The sequence below is a fragment of the Hemitrygon akajei genome, chromosome 3 (genome assembly GCF_048418815.1).
Source record: "Hemitrygon akajei chromosome 3, sHemAka1.3, whole genome shotgun sequence".
In the NCBI taxonomy this organism is placed as follows: Eukaryota; Metazoa; Chordata; class Chondrichthyes; order Myliobatiformes; family Dasyatidae; genus Hemitrygon; species Hemitrygon akajei.
The window spans coordinates 152317583-152334612 of NC_133126.1; the positions used below are offsets into that span (position 1 = coordinate 152317583).

At 39.9% G+C, this 17030-nt stretch overlaps 1 protein-coding gene across 4 annotated transcripts in view; it reads left to right on the plus strand.

Annotated features, from left to right (window-relative positions):
• Positions 1–9470, plus strand: part of plch1 (phospholipase C, eta 1) — a 94832-nt gene extending 85362 nt beyond the window's left edge. For all 4 annotated transcript variants that reach the window (XM_073041074.1, XM_073041071.1, XM_073041073.1 and 1 more), the window contains 2 exons: positions 4958–5288; positions 7175–9470. In XM_073041074.1, the coding sequence (XP_072897175.1) occupies positions 4958–5288; positions 7175–9189 (2346 nt within the window). In that variant the 3' untranslated portion in view covers positions 9190–9470. The remainder of the gene's footprint in view (positions 1–4957; positions 5289–7174) is intronic.
• The last annotated feature ends 7560 nt before the right edge of the window (positions 9471–17030 follow it).

Genomic DNA, 17030 nt, shown 5'->3' on the forward strand with positions numbered 1-17030 from the left:
ATAATTGGGACAATAAATTTGTCTTTACTAGTTTGTAATATTCTGGTGGTGTCAATGGATTACATTTTCTTTCCTTGAATGACAGCAGATTGACAAGCAAAGATACCGGCAGAGAGGCAGTGGTAGGATCACAAATTCTCTTGTGAAAATAATAGATTGCAAGTAAGATGTATGTTCATAGCAACACAAAATGCTGGATGAAGTCAGCAGGTCAGCCAGCATCTGTGGAGAGGAACAGACATTTGACATGACAGTCCTGAAATATCAACTGCTTATTCTTCTGCATAGATGCTACCTGACCTGTTGAGTTCCTCCAGCATTTTATATATGTTACTCTGGATTTTCAGTAGCTGCCGAATCTCTTGTCTTTAAGATGGACACTCATATCATCTGTAAATTGAGACTGTGAAATGAGGGAGAAATAGGATGCAGGAAGGGGTTTAAGTTTTAGTATACTTTCCTGGTCTCAGTGCCACTACTGACATTGGACTCTTATGACTGCTACAACTATAAGCAGGGGTCAAAGCTTTCCAGTATTTGTTGTGTGATGTCTTCTGCAGGAGAGCATGCACTGTATTGTACATACTGCACAGCTAATGAGAGTATCATGTTTGAATTTCTGGGAATGTTTGTGAATATGAATTATAGCATCACCCTCGCTACTGAGTCAGAGGGTCCCAGGTTTAAATTTCATTCCAAAGAGTAGAAAAAAACATAGGCTCCACATCAATGTGGCACTCTGAGATGAAATCTTAAACCAAGAGTACATCTGCTCTGTCAGGTAGAAGTAAAATCAAAGATCAAATGCTAGAGGACTCAATAGGCCGATTAGCTTAATACTGCTCCCATGTCTCATGATCTTATTACAGATACCTGAAGAACACTACTAGACACAGATCTCCAAATAAAACAAATCCCATCATAATAAAGCAATCATTAGAAATAGGACCAGGACCAGCCACTTGGCCTGCTCTGCCATTCAGTAAGATCATGGCTGATCTGGTCAGGGACTAAGCTCCTTTTCCCCATACCCTTAATACCGCTGCTATGCAAAATTATAACTGTCTTAAATGCATTGAATAAGGTAGTCTCTGTTGCTTCCCTGGGCAACGAATTCTACAGATTCACTACTCTGGGAAAGGCAGTTTTTCCTTATTCCATTCTGAAATCCATTCCCCCAAATCTTGAAGCTATGTTTTCTAGTCTCACCTAGTGAAAACAACTTTACTGCTTCTATCTTATCTAAACCATTCATAATTTTGTTTCTATAACATCACCTCTCATCCTTCTGAATTCCAGCAAGTATAGTCCCAAGTGACCCAATCTCTCCTCATAGGTTAACCCTTCATCTTAGGAATCATACATTAATCATAAAATGGTGTAATAATCAGATTTATCATTAATGCAACAATATTCAGATCAGTATCTTGCTTTACTGAACTAGTATAAAGTAGTTTTCCACAGCTTAATTTAACTAAAAAGCTGATGGTACCTACTGCTTTTTAAATATAAAAGTTGATAAATATTCAGCAAATATGGGGACTTTAACTATGCACAAAATACACTGGAGTGCCTGGAATCTTGTGAAATGTTTTTATCATAATTAAAAACACTGGCATGATCAATCACTTTCTGTGTTTGTAAAATTTGCTCCACACATTAGCTGCTGTATTCGCTGTGTATTCACAGCAAGCTCACTAAAAGTAAACCAGTTGTAGTAAGCTCTGAAACCAAATCAGGTTTTATACAAATACTACTTTTCTTCCCCTCTTCTCTCCTCCTGCAAAAATGCAACTTGCTTTATGCTAGATAGCAGGAATAATCTCAATCGCAGCATAAACATTTGACAATTTTCATTGAATAAGAAAGCCCCCATAGACTGCTGAGAATCAGCCTCACTGGCATAATGAACAAGAGCACCTCTAACAGACTTGTCCTTCTGTTCCCCAGCACATAAAGTACAACCAGTGTAGTAACGAGTGGATAAAGATCTTTTAGAAGGCAGAAATTCCTGCAACTTCACAGTTTTATTGCTGCATTTAATTCTTGCCTAATTCAGTAGATGGATCTATTTGGAAAAAAGTCCAAGAATAGAATAAATAGTTTTCAACAATATAGAAGAGTGCATATATTAAGTTCAAACAACTGGAGCTGTTTTCCAGTGTTAGCTGGAGTGGGGTAAAGAAATAAAAGTAATGATATCTACAGAAGATGTAAGAATTGGATTGAAATGTTCCCTTCTGTAGTTTCATACAGTCACCGGAATCATTGACATTGGAAGTATTCTCATGCAGAGACTGAAGGCTTTTTTCACACACTTTTAGCCACCCACTGGATATTGCAAAGATTGCTGAAAATGTCCATTAGGAATTCTAGAGTAGAGCAAGGAAATGGTTTCATTTCCTTAAAAATTCAAAAAGCAAGTAGCTGAGATAGATTGGTAAATATGAGGAAATCTGAAGATGCTGGAAATTCAAGCAACATACACAAAATGCTGGTGGAACGCAGCAGGCCAGGCAGCATCTATAGGGAGAAGCGCTGTCGACGTTTCGGGCCGAGACCCTTCTCAGGAGATAGATTGGTATACTTTTCACTCTGCTCAAATCATCATAAATTGGGCCTTGGAACATTCAGCAACAATGGAGAACCTCATCTTAATTGAGGTTCATTCATCTCATTAAAAATTCACAGCAATTTCAAAAAGAGATTTTACAGATACTGAAAATCTAGAGTAGCACAAGATGCTAGAGGAACTCAGCAGTTCAGGCAGCTTCTGTGGAGGAGAATAAAGATGCTTTGGGCAGAGAGGCAAGAAGGATCTTGGTCTGAAGCATTGTCTCTATTTCCCTTCTGCATACATGCTTTCTGACCTGCTGAGTTCCTCCAGCATTTTGTGTGTCGCACAGCAACTTCATTCATAATTCCTTGAATGCTTCATGTACTGGTTTTTACTATTTTATCACTACTACCACAATCAACCTCTTCTATGGCAAGCCAATTCTGAATCCAAACAGCCAATTCATCATTGAGCCCATGCATCTTAATCTACTGGATACACCATCCACAGCTCTACCTTCAATTGCCTTTATCACTTCCTCAAAAACTCAAGTTAGTAAGACACAACTTACCCTGCACAAAGTCATGTTGAGTCACTGTAATCAGGCCACAATTTTCCGAATGCTTATGCATATTATCCTGCAGAATATTATCTGATGTCTTCCATACCATTAACTTGAGTTTCATTAGTCAAAAGTTTCCAGAGTATTCCTTCCTGAATGATGGAACTGTGTTAGCTACTCACCAGTCCTCTGGGACCTGGCATGTAGTGAAAAGGGATGTACAGATCTTGGCCAAGGTCTCATAATCTTAGCTTTTGTCTCTCTCAATGAATTAGGATATATCACATCAAGCCTTGGGAACTTATCCACCTTAACGTTCTTTGAGACCAAACACAATTTTGTTCTTTATCTCAAAACTGCCAAGCAAATGAGTATGCTTCACATTGATCTCCTTGTTCTCCCCATTCTTCTCCTTGGTAAATACTAAAGCAAAGTACTTACCTAGGAACTCACCCACATCCGTTGCCTCCAATCACATGTTCCCTTTCCTTCTTTACCCTTGAGTGCTCCTATCTACTCTGTAGTTATCCTTTTGCCTTGATATGTATAGAATGCCTTGCAATACTCTTTAATCCTATTTACCAAGGGCCGTTCATGGACCCTCCCAGTTTTCCCAATTCACTTCTTGAGTCCTTGTCTGGATTTTTTATACCCCTGAAAGGCTATTTGATCAAAGACTTCCTACAACTTTAGAACAAGTAATTGGGTTACTGTCAGGAGAGGGAAAAGGAATAGGCAGACAGTGCAGAGTACCCCTGTGACCGTTTCATCAATAACAAGTACACCACTTTAGATACTATTGGGGTGGGTGAGGTGGGACGATCTACCAGGGGAAAGCCACAGTAACCAGGTCTCTGGCATCATCTGGCTCTGTGACTCTGAAGGGAAGGGGAAGGAAGAGGAATGCAGTAGTGAGAGGAACAGACAAAAAACACTGTGGATGTAGAAGAGATCCCTGGAAGGTATGTTGCCTTCCAGATGCCAATATCAGGTCCACAGCATTCTCAAGGAGGAGGGTAAGCAGCAAAAATCATGGTACATATTGGTACTCACTGCACGGGAAACGAGATGAGATGCTAAAGAGCAAGTATAGGCACCTAGGTAGGAAGTAAAAAAAAAACAGGACTTCAGTGATAGTAATCTTGGATTGTTGCTTGTGCATGTGCCAGTGAGGATAATTATGGCAGAATGATGTGTGGCTGAGGAATTGGTGTAGGGGGCAGCATTTCAAATTTGTGGATCATTGGGATCTCTTCCAGGGAAATATGACCTGTACAAAAGAGACAATTCTCAACCAGGTTTGCTGGAGGTGCTGGCAAATCAGAGTGCTAGATCGGAGATTGGAGCTCTGACTTTACATCTGTGTTGTATTTCTGTAATAAAGCTCACTTTTATTTGATGACAAATTGTTTCTAACATACTACACTTCTGTTTCTGTATTCTGCCAAGTGTGTTTAGTATGTTGAACAGATATTTGGGTAGATATAGTTCATCTGACACAGGTTAAATAGGAATAACTAAATCCATAGATTTATCTAAGAGGAATCAAGAATTAGAGAGAATGTTTCTACATAGTTTTGAAACAAATTTAAAGTTATATCAATAAAAGTTTAAAGTATATAATTTAATTATTTGGAGCATTTGGCTTTAATGCAAGCCATGAGAATTTTGTTTAACTTGCATATTTAGTAAGGTATTGTTAAAGCTTCTCCAGACTTGGGTAAAGTATTATCCTAGTGATCTAAAGTTTTATGCTTGCCAACATAGATTATTGATGCAACCTTCTCAATGTAAACACAATTTATTTGAGTTCTTACTTCTTTAATTGCCTGATACAGCAACTAATGGGACTTAAGGGTCTGTTTAGCAAGAACCCCAAATATCCTTCAGTAAACAAAAACCAAGGCAACGTAATTCAAAAGAAATCCTTTGGGAATCGAATTCTACGTCGCACTGCCAGTGCACCTACAAAGGAAGCAAAAAAGAGCAAAAGTATGCTTTTGGAAACTTGTGCTGACTTGAGCGAGCAAGAAGCCAATCCTCTGAATTCCGGCACAGACAAAACATGCAGTACACGAAGAACAAAAAAATCTCATGTGCGTCCTATTTCTATGCCAGTCGATAATTGGCTTTATGGAGAGATGTCACCTCCTGCTGGTGAAAATTCTGGTAAGGCACTACAGAATTATAAAATCGGGAAATCATTTCACAATTTTAAGTATTAAAAATAGGATTTTCTAATGTCAATCTATGTACGCAGATGTATCTTAAAGAAATTTCATAACTAGACCCTGTTATAGATGGCTTAAATATAAGTAAAATCTTGCTTTGAAGTACAGCTTTTTTTCATCAGAGAAAATACTGACATTGTTCAAATCTAATCAATTTCTGCTAATGTGTTTTTGCTTAATTGATTTGATATTCTAAGGTGATTCTGTGCAGTATGTACTGCCATTTGTTTTAACCAGTTTCACCAAACTTTTTGTAGATAGTGATTATTCCTCTCCTCTCCCTTCTACCCCTTCTCCCCCATCCCTCTCCCCCACCCCTTGTCCCCCACTCACTCTCCCCCTCTCCCTCATCTTTACTGTCTTGTCTCTTCAGAGTTCTAAACTAATTAGGAAGCTTCTGCAGGTAAACCTAAAGTTTGAGAAAGGCAGATCACTGATAAAAATCAGAAAAGCAATGCATTCACTGAAGTTCCCCATGATGCTTTGGATTTGAAATAGCATAAAATTTAAACTGAAGGCAATGAGGAAAGGTTCAGTGAAGAACCTTATCTTTGTCTCCTGTTTTCACCAAGCTCCTTTAACAAATATGACAATTTCACATCTGCGCAAATTGAATTTTGATCTAATTAGTACAATAAAATGTGCTCAGTAAACAATGAAAATCAGAATGAACATCTATATTGCTTTATCTGAGTTTACAGTCCGTATCAATACATTTTTAGCAGTTTTAAGACCACAACACTAAACACAAGATAGTTTTCTTCATTGCAGAGTAAAAAGAAGACCGTACATATGTCAGGCAGTAATTCTTGTTGAGCCTTGGATTTAGAAGTATTGGCAATATTTATATTTGTAGTAAAGAATGTGAATGTGGACATTTATGCACAATTGTGATAACCTACCTACTAAGAGGGGCTGGGCTACAGTCTGCCCCATAACCCACATTCCTCAAAAGCAAGTAGTAGTACTATTTGTTGGATATCAATCCAGAATTTAGAGTCATCATTGGTATTGTCTAGATAAGGGTTCAAACTTATTTGTCTGAGGTCAGAATTCTACTAGCATGTGCACACTCTATCAAGGTGCAAGCATTATGCCATTTAGAGGCTATATTCTAGTTTCTATTCTCACCTTCTCAGAACATAGAATACAGGGTGTTATGACATAGGAACAGACCTTTGGCCCAGAATCAAATACATTAGTAATCAAATGGGCAACTAAAGTGTTCCCTCATGCCTACAGTGTCTGTATCTTTCCATTTTCCTCACATTCATGTACCTACCTAAACACCTCTTAAAAGTACCGAATATATCTGCCTCTATTACCACCCCAGGCAGGACATTCCAGGCACCTACCACTCTCTGTGTAAATAAATAAGAAAACAAATAAATAAATTGCCTCTCACAACTCCTTTGAAATTATCCTTTTTTACTTTAAATGCATGCCCTCTGGGGTTAGACATTTCAACCATGGGAAAAAGATACTGTCTCCCGTTTACTCAATCTATGCCTCTTTTAATCTTGTAAACCTCTACTAGCTCTCCCCTCAGCCTTCGCCACTCCAGAGAAAACAACCCAAGTTTGTACAACCTCTCATTATAACACATGCCCTTTAATCAAACAGCATCCTGGTAAACCTCTTCTGTACCTTCGACAACCTGCCTATAATAGGGCGACCAGAACTGTATGCAATACTCTAGATGTAGCCTAATGAGAGTTTGATAAAGCTTCAGGATTGAGCCGCAAATGATTTTTGTGTGTGGGTATGTGCATTGCCATTGCCATGGACTTGAAAACCCTAATTTTCTAAATATTTATTTTACAGAGACTAAAACAGGGAAAAACTCGAGTGTAAAAAGTTGTGAAGATAAAATAATGAATTCATCACTTCCTTTGGCTCAATGTTGTCCATTATCAGGTGCTAATGAATTGAATGAGTCTCAGTCACAAGAGTTGGCAGGAAGTAATTCTAAAGAGTTATCTGAAAACACAGAACACTGTGCATCCAATAATCCAATGCATCGGCATGTTTCTTTTGAAAACGTTCCTTCCAATGCGCAGTATTGCAACAATTCTGTTCAAATGGATGACATGTGTGATCAAGGACAGTTGCACCAACATGAACAGTTTCAATGTAATGGTATCTTGTGGCAACAGATCAGTGAAAATCTATTATCAGACCAGAAACTCACTAACTTACAAGAGGAGCCAAATAAAAATATTTCTACTCCACTTTCTAATGCAAAATTTGTAGGGGTTGAGGAAAAGATTGAACATTATATCGCAATGTCTTCACCAGTCCCTGTAACTGAGTTTGATCCTTTACAAAGCTTGGGTACAACTCTTGACAGCACAGTCTCTCATCTAATTGATGCTATGTCCTTGCCCAGTGAAAATGAAATAGGTAGTCCTATTTCAGCCCTCATTGCACAGTTTGACACAACAGACAGAACCAATCTGACTATGATTTCAAGTTTTCATGCAACCAGCAATCACTCGACAAGCATGTTGTCTGGATTGTCACAGCCTTGTGGCATAGAAACAAATGCACCTGTAAATCTTTTGTGTAGGGATGTGAAAGCCAAGAAAGCATGCTTGAATCTAACAGCAGATACAACTATCTTCTCCAGCCCTGAGATGTCTGATCATTCCTCCGATACCATAATAAATGAGGGAATCCTATCTCCCATTTCTTTTAATCACACACCAAAAAGAAACCTAAATAATGAAACCTTAGAAGGAACATTCAATAAAACCTTGAATGTTCTGTGTACCAATCCCAATACCCATGCAAATTCAGGTATAGACAACATACAGGATGCAGCTTGGAGAGGGATTGATGCTGACAGTAAATGTAGTAGTACAAATACCTTATGTATAACAGCTGATAATGCAATTCTTAATGCATCTCCACCAATAGATTCTTTTGGCAGTAGTCTTTTAGAAGTAGATGACTTTGACTTTACTGTCACCACCATAGGGAGCTATAATAAAGAATCAGGCCCAAGAAACTCTTCATCAGCTGGGAATTTCTACCAGATGACCCAGAACAGAGGTAAAAATGCAACCAGGTTTTTGTTTTTGGGGAATTCACCAGTAACAAATGCAAATGAACGGGCATTGTGTATTTCTGAAAGGAATATTTGGAATCCATTGCACTCAGCTGCAAATGAGACCACAGTAGTCAAACACCCCTTTAATGCAGCAAAACAACCATCTGCAATTAAATCCAAGAGCCTTGGAGACCTGACTTCGGAGGACATATCGTGTACCTTTGAAAGCAAGTACAAATTCATCAGCAAAAGTTTCATTGTGCCAAATATTAAAGGACAGAAAACAATGCCGTCTCTTAAAAACTTACCAAAGCCGACAGATGCTTTAACAGAGCAATTACGCAAACTTGTGTCGTTAGAGCAGGAGGAAAATCAGGAAACTTGCGTTCCAGTTATAAGCCTGGAATCTGATTACCAAAGAGGTCTCGTAAGGAAACTCTCATCGAGAAGCCAGAGCAGAGTCCGCTATGTTGCTAATAGGGCAAAGCAAATACAGGAGGCTAACAAGCATAAATTTTCTAGTAACTGCACCTCTGGTGGTGTCGTTTTACGAAAGAAAACCCCTGTGCATCACCATACAGTTAATAGGCACTCCACAGGTTCCTACATTGCAGGCTACCTAAACCAGCTTAAAGAAGAAGGTTTGGAAGGTCGTGGTATTCCTGAAGGCTCTTGTGGTACGTTGCTGCACAAATATGGTGACAACTTTTACAATGACGACTCAGACTTGCAAACTGAACCTAACACTGTCAGTGAACCAGAGATTTATTTCTTACTTCGATTGTGATTTAGGTGTAAAGAAGAATGCAATTTGTAACTCTTTAAATAGCTTTTCCATTGAAACACTCTTTCATGATAATATTAATTATCTGTTTAAATATGCAAGTATTGCCATCTTGAAAATATTACTTGACTTGACTATTCTTTAGAAGTTTAGTTGTGATGTAGGAAGTTAATGTCATTTACATTACACGAGAAGATTGTCAAATTTGTACATTTTTTTTATAAATTTGGGTGCATTTGTTAAACTTATATTTTGTGCTTGGTGAAATAAATATATCTATTTCATCCAGTGATACAGAAGTTTTATCTGTAATTTGAGTTATAATGTTGATCCATAGTTGCAAAGACACTAAACAGACTTAATAAGCTGAATGGCTGACTCTGGGATTCTCACCTCCATGTAATTCATTTTCACAGGATCAAAACATGCCTGAGCTTTCCCCTAACCCCTTGGAAACTCTGGGCAATTACAGTTTTAAAACAATGAATCAAAGGTACCCCTTATAATCCATTTCTAACCTGTGGGCACCTTCCTGATTACTAAGAAGTTTTGTTCAGTTTTGCAAATGGACTCAAACCCACTAAATCTATGTTCTGCTGGTTTACACTCCAGAGGGTATTCCTGCATGTAGTTGCTGAAACTGTCCCAAACAACTTGTCTGCTAAAGTAAACAGTTAACTTTCTTTTGCCTCTATGCACTAAACTACTCCAGGGGCATAATTAAATATAACATTACTTTCTGTGGGCAGGCCTCATTTTCAATTCTGCATTTTGTCTTTTGCACTCAGTGAGATTCCATTTCATGTTTTTCCTTCTAAAGAACTTTAAAGGTGGTCTCTACATTAGAGAAGAGTTGGTCAAAGTAAATTGGAAGGAGCTGCTGGCAGGGATATCAGCAGAGGAGCAATGCATGTGTTTCTGGGAAAAATGAGGAAGGGCACATGTCTTCCAAAAATGAAGAAATACTCAAATGACAAAATAGTACAACCATGGCTAACGAGGGAGGTCAAAGCTATTGTAAAAGCAAAAGAAAGGGCATACAACAAAGCAAACGTTAGTGGGAAAATAGAGGATTGGGAAGTTTTGAAAAACCTACAGAGAGCAATTTAAAAAATTATTAGAAGGGAAAAGATAAAATATGAAAGCAAGCTAGAAGTAATATCAAAGTGGATAGTACAAGTTTTTTGAAGTTTGTTAAAAATAAAAGAGAAATGAGGGTTGATATAGGGCTGCTAGAAAATGAGGCAGGAGAAATAATAACGGGGGACGAGGAGATGGCTGATGAACTAAATGAGTGTTTTGCATCAGTCTTCACTGTGGAAAACACTAGTAGTGTGCCAGATATTGTAGTGTGTGAAAATAGAGAAGTTTCTATTACAATAGAGAAGGTGCTCAAAAAGCTGAAAGACCTGAGGGTACATAAGTCACCTGGACCAGATGAACTGCACGCTAGAGTTCTGAAAGAGGTAGTGTTAGAGATTGTGATGGCATTAGAAATGATCTTTTAAAAATCATTGGACTCTGGCATGGTCTCAGAGGACTGTAGAATTGCAAATGTCACTCCACTCTTTAAGAAAGGAGGAAGGCAGCAGAAATTATAGACCAGTTAGCCTGACATTAGTGGTTGGGAAGATGTAAAAGTCAACTGTTAAGGATGAGGTGATGGAGTATTTGGTGACACAGGACAAGATAGGACAAAGTCAGTATGGCTTCCTTCAGGGAAAATCCTGCCTGACAAACCTGTTGGAATTTTTTGAGGAGATTACAAGCAATATAGATAAAGGGGATGCAGTGGATGTTGTATATTTGGACTTCCAGAAGGCCTTTGACAGGTTGCCACACATGAGGTTGCTTACCAAGTTAAGAGCCCATGGTATTACAGGAAAGTCACTAACATGATTAGAGCATTGGCAGGTAAAAAGTCTATTCAATCACTGTGGCAACAAGGTTGGGAAAAGGAAAAGAAGGGAAGCCATTTATATAAAATTCAGAGAATGGTAGGAACTCAGTTGGGAGATGGATATAAAAGGAGAAAAGAAGTTATACTTGCACATTTATGTATTGGACATACTAGGTTGAACAATTCCTTGTTCATAATTAATATGCCAGATAATGGGAATTTGTAAGGAGAGTTCTTGTCAAGAAATGGTACAACATAAATTATTTGAATGCAGTTCCTATGAGGTGCAAAGGAAACAACTAATTGTTAAATTGAGATCTTTGGGAGAGACTCAGTTTAACATAGAAAGTTTGTTAGGATATCACTGACATCATTACGTATATAAGTGGATATTTGACTTTTTGAAAATCATTAGATTTTTTTAATACTATTTGAGTTTTTTTGGGGCTGGGGTGAATTTAGTGGGTATACTTCCTGTCTCTGCTCCACATTTCAACTAAGTAAATGTAGTAATGCACCTTATTTTGGTCTGCCAGTCACCATTAAACTTATTAGAAGAAGAAGAGGTTCAGTTGTGTTCAGATCAAACATCAGAATGGGGAGAAAATCATTTCAGTTCAGTTTCAGTTTATTGTCATTCAGAAACCACAAATGCAATGCAGTTAAAAAATGAGACAATGTTCTCCAGAATGATATCATAAAAGCATACGACAAAACAGACTACACCAGAAAATCCAAATAATGTTTGGTAATCCCCAAATCTAGGGTTCGGAGAGGCTGCTGCGTATTAATATCGCGCTACCGTCTTAGCGCGTTCCCCAGAAAGGAGCTCCAAATCCACCAGACAAAACAAGACTACCCAGACACACCAAGTCAAGAGACCAACTCTACCACCCAACAAAATAAAAACTAAAGCTACACAACCTACACAAAACCACATAGTTACATATAATTAACATATAGTTACAACAGTGCAGACAATACCATAATTGATAAAAAAAACAGACCATGGGCACAGTAAAAATAGTCCAAAGATGTTAAAAGACTACAAGTTCGAAAGAAACCACCACACAGTTTCCACAAGTCCTCAGGGTCCCGATAGACTTGTCACCCCACGCAGGTGGCAAAGGGAGTACCGCCACTATGGACTTCCATGGCTCCGGACCCAGCCTCGCAGACGCAGCACACAGTGAAAGCACCCCGACTGTAGCGGACTCTGAGTCCATCGAACCTCCAAGCCTCCGGCACAGCCTCTCTGAGCCCCATCCTCTGCCGAGTGCACTACGACGCCCCCGCTGGCCACCGGCAACGTGATCCCGAGGACTAGGGGCCTGTTCTTCTCAGCAGAGACCTGGACCTCACAACAACAGCAGCAACGAAGAAGGCCTTCCTGGAGATTTCCAGGTGTTCCTCCGTGCTCCCACGTCCGTTTTTCATCAGATTAGGATTGTGCACAGCACCTGCTTAACAAATAACAGATATCAGCTCCGGAGTGGCCACTGCAAACTGCGTTGCGTTGCCATCTTGGTCCTGTGACCTAAGTGACTTTGACCGTGAAATGATTGTTGGCGCCAGATGGAGTGCCTTTATTATCTAAGGCTACGTCCACACTACACCAGATAAATCCGTAACCAAAGCTTTTTCTCTTTGATTTTACCCTCCATCCACACTAAAAAGGCGTTTTCATCCCCCAAAACCAGACATTTTCAGAAACGCTCTCCAGAGTGTGTAGTTTTGAAAACGCTGCTTGGCCAGAGCAGTGTGGACGGGGTAACCGGAGAAATCTAAAAACACTGTCATGATGTGCCGGAACAGATGGTGATGGCAGCGTGCCATTTCATTGTTTGCTTGAACGCAACCTAACAATTTCAGAACAGACGGCAACGAGACTGAAGCCAAAAGAGTTAGAAATGTACTCACCAAATACTTTGACCCATAACTTACTGAATAAATAAGTATACTCACATTGCCCTGTTTTCTGTCCTTGCTCGTATGAAGGTGGTTTACCTATTTATGCAAGTACTTCTCTGACAATAGATGTGTAACAGCCTAATGTAACATTGTATGGAAATACAAGATAACACTGATGCAGACATGTTTTATACATTTAACAAGGGGCTTTATTAATGCAACAGAGTTCGTCAGTTTTTAAATGTTCGTCGTCAGCCGGGTCATACTGTCCATGATCTCCCTGTCGGTTGCCTCCATACGCTCCAGTATTTGGTTTTTTTTAAGCTTTTAAGTCTTCCTGCGTGAGAGCCAATAGCTGTCGGTCATTTAAGTTTTTCTAGTCTGTAACTGAACAAATGCACACTGTCTTTCACAGTGAGATTTGACACCAAACGTGTCGCTTGTTTTCGGTAGATGTGTCCTGCGCATGCGCAGTAAGAGGAGATTCGCCAAAATATCTGTTTTAATGTGGACACAGATATTTTTAAAAACGCCTTGTGTGGACACCTATTGTTTTTATGCGAAACCGGCGTTTTCAAAACTAACTGGTCTAGTGTGGATGTAGCCTAAGAAGCTGCTGATCTCCTGGAATTTTCACGCACAATAATCCCTAGAGTTTACAGACAATTGTGCAAAAACAAAAATAAACATCCAGTGAGTGACAGTTCTGTGAGTGAAAATGGCTTGTTAATGAGGGAGGTCAGAGGAGAACAGCTGGACCAGTTCAAGGTAACAGAAAGGCAACAGAAACTCTAGTAACACACACAAAATGCTGGAGGAACTCAGCAGGCCAGGCAGTGTCTATAGAAATGAGTAAACAGTTGACATTTCGGGCCAAGACCCTTCATCAGGACGGTTCAATTCTGGGTCCCAAACAATACTTCCAGGTGAGGCAACACTTCACCTGCAAATCTGTTCAGGCAATCTATTGAATACAGTGCTTTTGATGTGGCCTTTTCTATACTGGTGAGACCCAACGTAAGTTGGAGGACCACTTTGTCAACCACCCCCACTCTATCTGCCAAAAGTACAATTTCCCATTGGCTAAGCATTTTAATTCCTATCCTTGTTTCGTTCTGTCATGTTGGTCCATGACCTCCTCTTTTGCTACGATGTGGCCATTCTCAGGGTGGAGGAACAACACTTCATATTCTGTCTAGGTTGCCTCCAACTTGATGGCATGAAGATCAATTTTTCTTTCTCGTAATATTTTCCCAACCCCTTCCCTCTTCTTCTACTCCCCACTCTGGCCTCTTATCTCTTCTTACCTGCCTATCACCTCCCCCTGGAGACCCTCCTTGTTCTCTTTCTCCCATGGTCCACTCTCTTCTCCAATCGGATTCCTTCTCCTGCCCTTTACCCACCCACTCTGGTTCACCTATCACCTTCTAGCTAGTCCTCCTTCCACTCCTTCCAGCTTTTTATTCTTTCATCTTCCCCCTTCCTTTCCAGTTCTGAAGAAGAATCTTGGCCCAAAATGTCAAGTGCTTATTAATTTCCAAAGTTGTTGCCTGACCTGCTGAGTTCATCCGGCATTTTGTGTTGGTTGGGTAGCTGTACCATTTTGGTTGCTTACAGGGCTAAGTGCCATGTGGGAGATTAATGGGGAGGGATGAATGGACACGGAGGGAGAGATCCCTGGCAAAGTGGAGAGCTTGGTGGGGGGAGGTGGTAGGTAAGGATGTGTTTGGTGATAGGATCCTGTAGAAAATGGTGGAAGTTATGGAGATGTGTTGGATGCAGAGACCCATGGGATGTTAAGTCAGGACAAAATGAAGTCTATCCCTGTAAGGCAGTAGGAAGATGGGACAAGAGTGAATATCCGGGACATGAAGGAGATGCAGGTGAGGACAGCATCAATGTTGGAGGAAGGGAAACTCCATTCTTTGAAGGATGATATCTCCGATGTCTTGGAAAGGAAGGCCTCATCCTGGCAACACATGCTGTGGAGATGAAGGAACTGAGAAAAGAAAAGAGCATCTTTACAGGAGACGGGGTGGGAAGAAGTATAGTCAAGACAGCCATGGGAATTGGTAGGTTTATAAAAGATGTTGGTAGACAGTTTGTCTCCAGAGATGGATACAGAGATTGTGAAAGGGGAGAGAGGTTTCAGAAATGAACCAGGTGAAATTAAGCGCAGGTTAGAACTTGAAGACAACATTGATGAAAATGACGAGCTTAGTATGGGTGCCCGAAGCAGCAGCAACACAGTTGTCAATGTGGCACTGAAAGATTTGGGGAGCATTACCAGGGAAGGCTTAGAATGTGGGCTTTCTACATCGCCAATGAAAAGGCAGACATAGCTGGCACCCATGGCTACCCCTTAAGTCTGGAGACAGTGAGGGGAGCTGAAGGAGAAATTCTTGAGGGTGAGGACCAGTTCTACCAGATGGAAAAAGGTGCTGGTGGAGTGGAACTAGTTCGGTCTTTTGCTGAGAAAGAAGCAGAGAACTTTAAGGCCTTGTTGATGGGGATAGTGTATAAGGTCTAGCCATCCATGGTGTAATAAGGTGGTCAAGGAATTGAAAGTTGTTGAGAATATTGAGAGCATCTGAAGTGTCATGGCTAATGGTGGGAAGGAACTTAACCAAGTAGGATAGAATGGAGTCAAGGTATGCAGACACGAGGAAATCTGCAGATGATGGAAATTCAAACAACAACACACACAAAATGCTGGTGGAACACAGCAGGCCAGGCAGCATCTATAGGGAGAAGCGCTGTCGACGTTTCGGGCCGAGACCTATCGTCAGGACTAACTAGCAAAAGACCAGTTAGTCCTGACGAAGGGCTTTATTAGGTACCTAATAAAGGTGCCACTGAGTGTAGATCTTTTAGAGTGCAGTACATTGAGGTAATAAAAGAAAAGAACAGTATATAGCGTTACAGTTAGAGATAAAATCTGGGAGCAGAATTTCAGATTCCCAATTTATGACATGACAGCTGACTTTGATTTTTTGACCAAATAACTGATTGACAAAAATGCTAGTTTATGATACTTGGGCCCAATCTGCACATTTGTGGTCCAATTTTTGAACTACTTGATGCCCATTTAGCTACCAATAGAGCCCTTAACCCACCTTCAGCATAGGCCCTGCCCTCACAAATTTGAAAAATTTTATTGCGATACATCACGGATTAGGTCCCTCTGGCCCTTCAAGTCAATTAACCTACCGACCGGTACATCTTTGAACTGTGGGGGGGAGCCCATGCAGTCACGGGGGAGCATACAATCTCCTTTCAGGCAGCAGTGGAATTTGAGTCCTGATTGCTGGTACTATAAAATGTTGTGGACCCACTTTGAAAGACTGTAAAACTCATATTCTCTGTATTATATACTTTATTATTATCAATATTATTATTATTGGTAAAGACTGTCATTGCTACTTGCATTGTGTGAAATTTATTAACCACTTCCCTGCTCATAATGAATGTTATTTGGGTGGTGTTGTACACAATTATTGACCATTACATTCAGTGAGAGGTTGCAACTGGAACTGAATGTTACAGCCCACTTCAGAATTTATGATAGATGGTGAGTCATTGATGAAGATAGTTGTGGTTTGGACATTTTCCTGAAGAATTCATGCATCTCTGAAACTGAGATGACCGAATTCCACCTCAGATGTGTTTTTTAGCACAAGGAATGAATCAGGCCAGTGGAGTTCTTTCACCCTTAGCTCCCAATTGACTGGTCTTATCAGAGTTTCTTATGCCATGCTCATTCAAGTTTCACCTTAGTCTAATTTCCATCTCATTTCTAGAATTTAGAGCTTTTGTCCATATTCGGTTAAAGGCTGTTTTTGAGATCAAAGAGGTCTTTGTTGAACATAAATTGAGCATATGCTCTTTCATAGCAGTTTTGACATCTACTTCCAAAACTTTACTGTCAGTTGAGGGTGGATAGAGTGTGATATTTAATCGAAATGCTTTTGCCTTCTGTGTGGACAGAATCTAGCAAAGAAACTGTTCATATTATTGAGTAGCTATCACTATT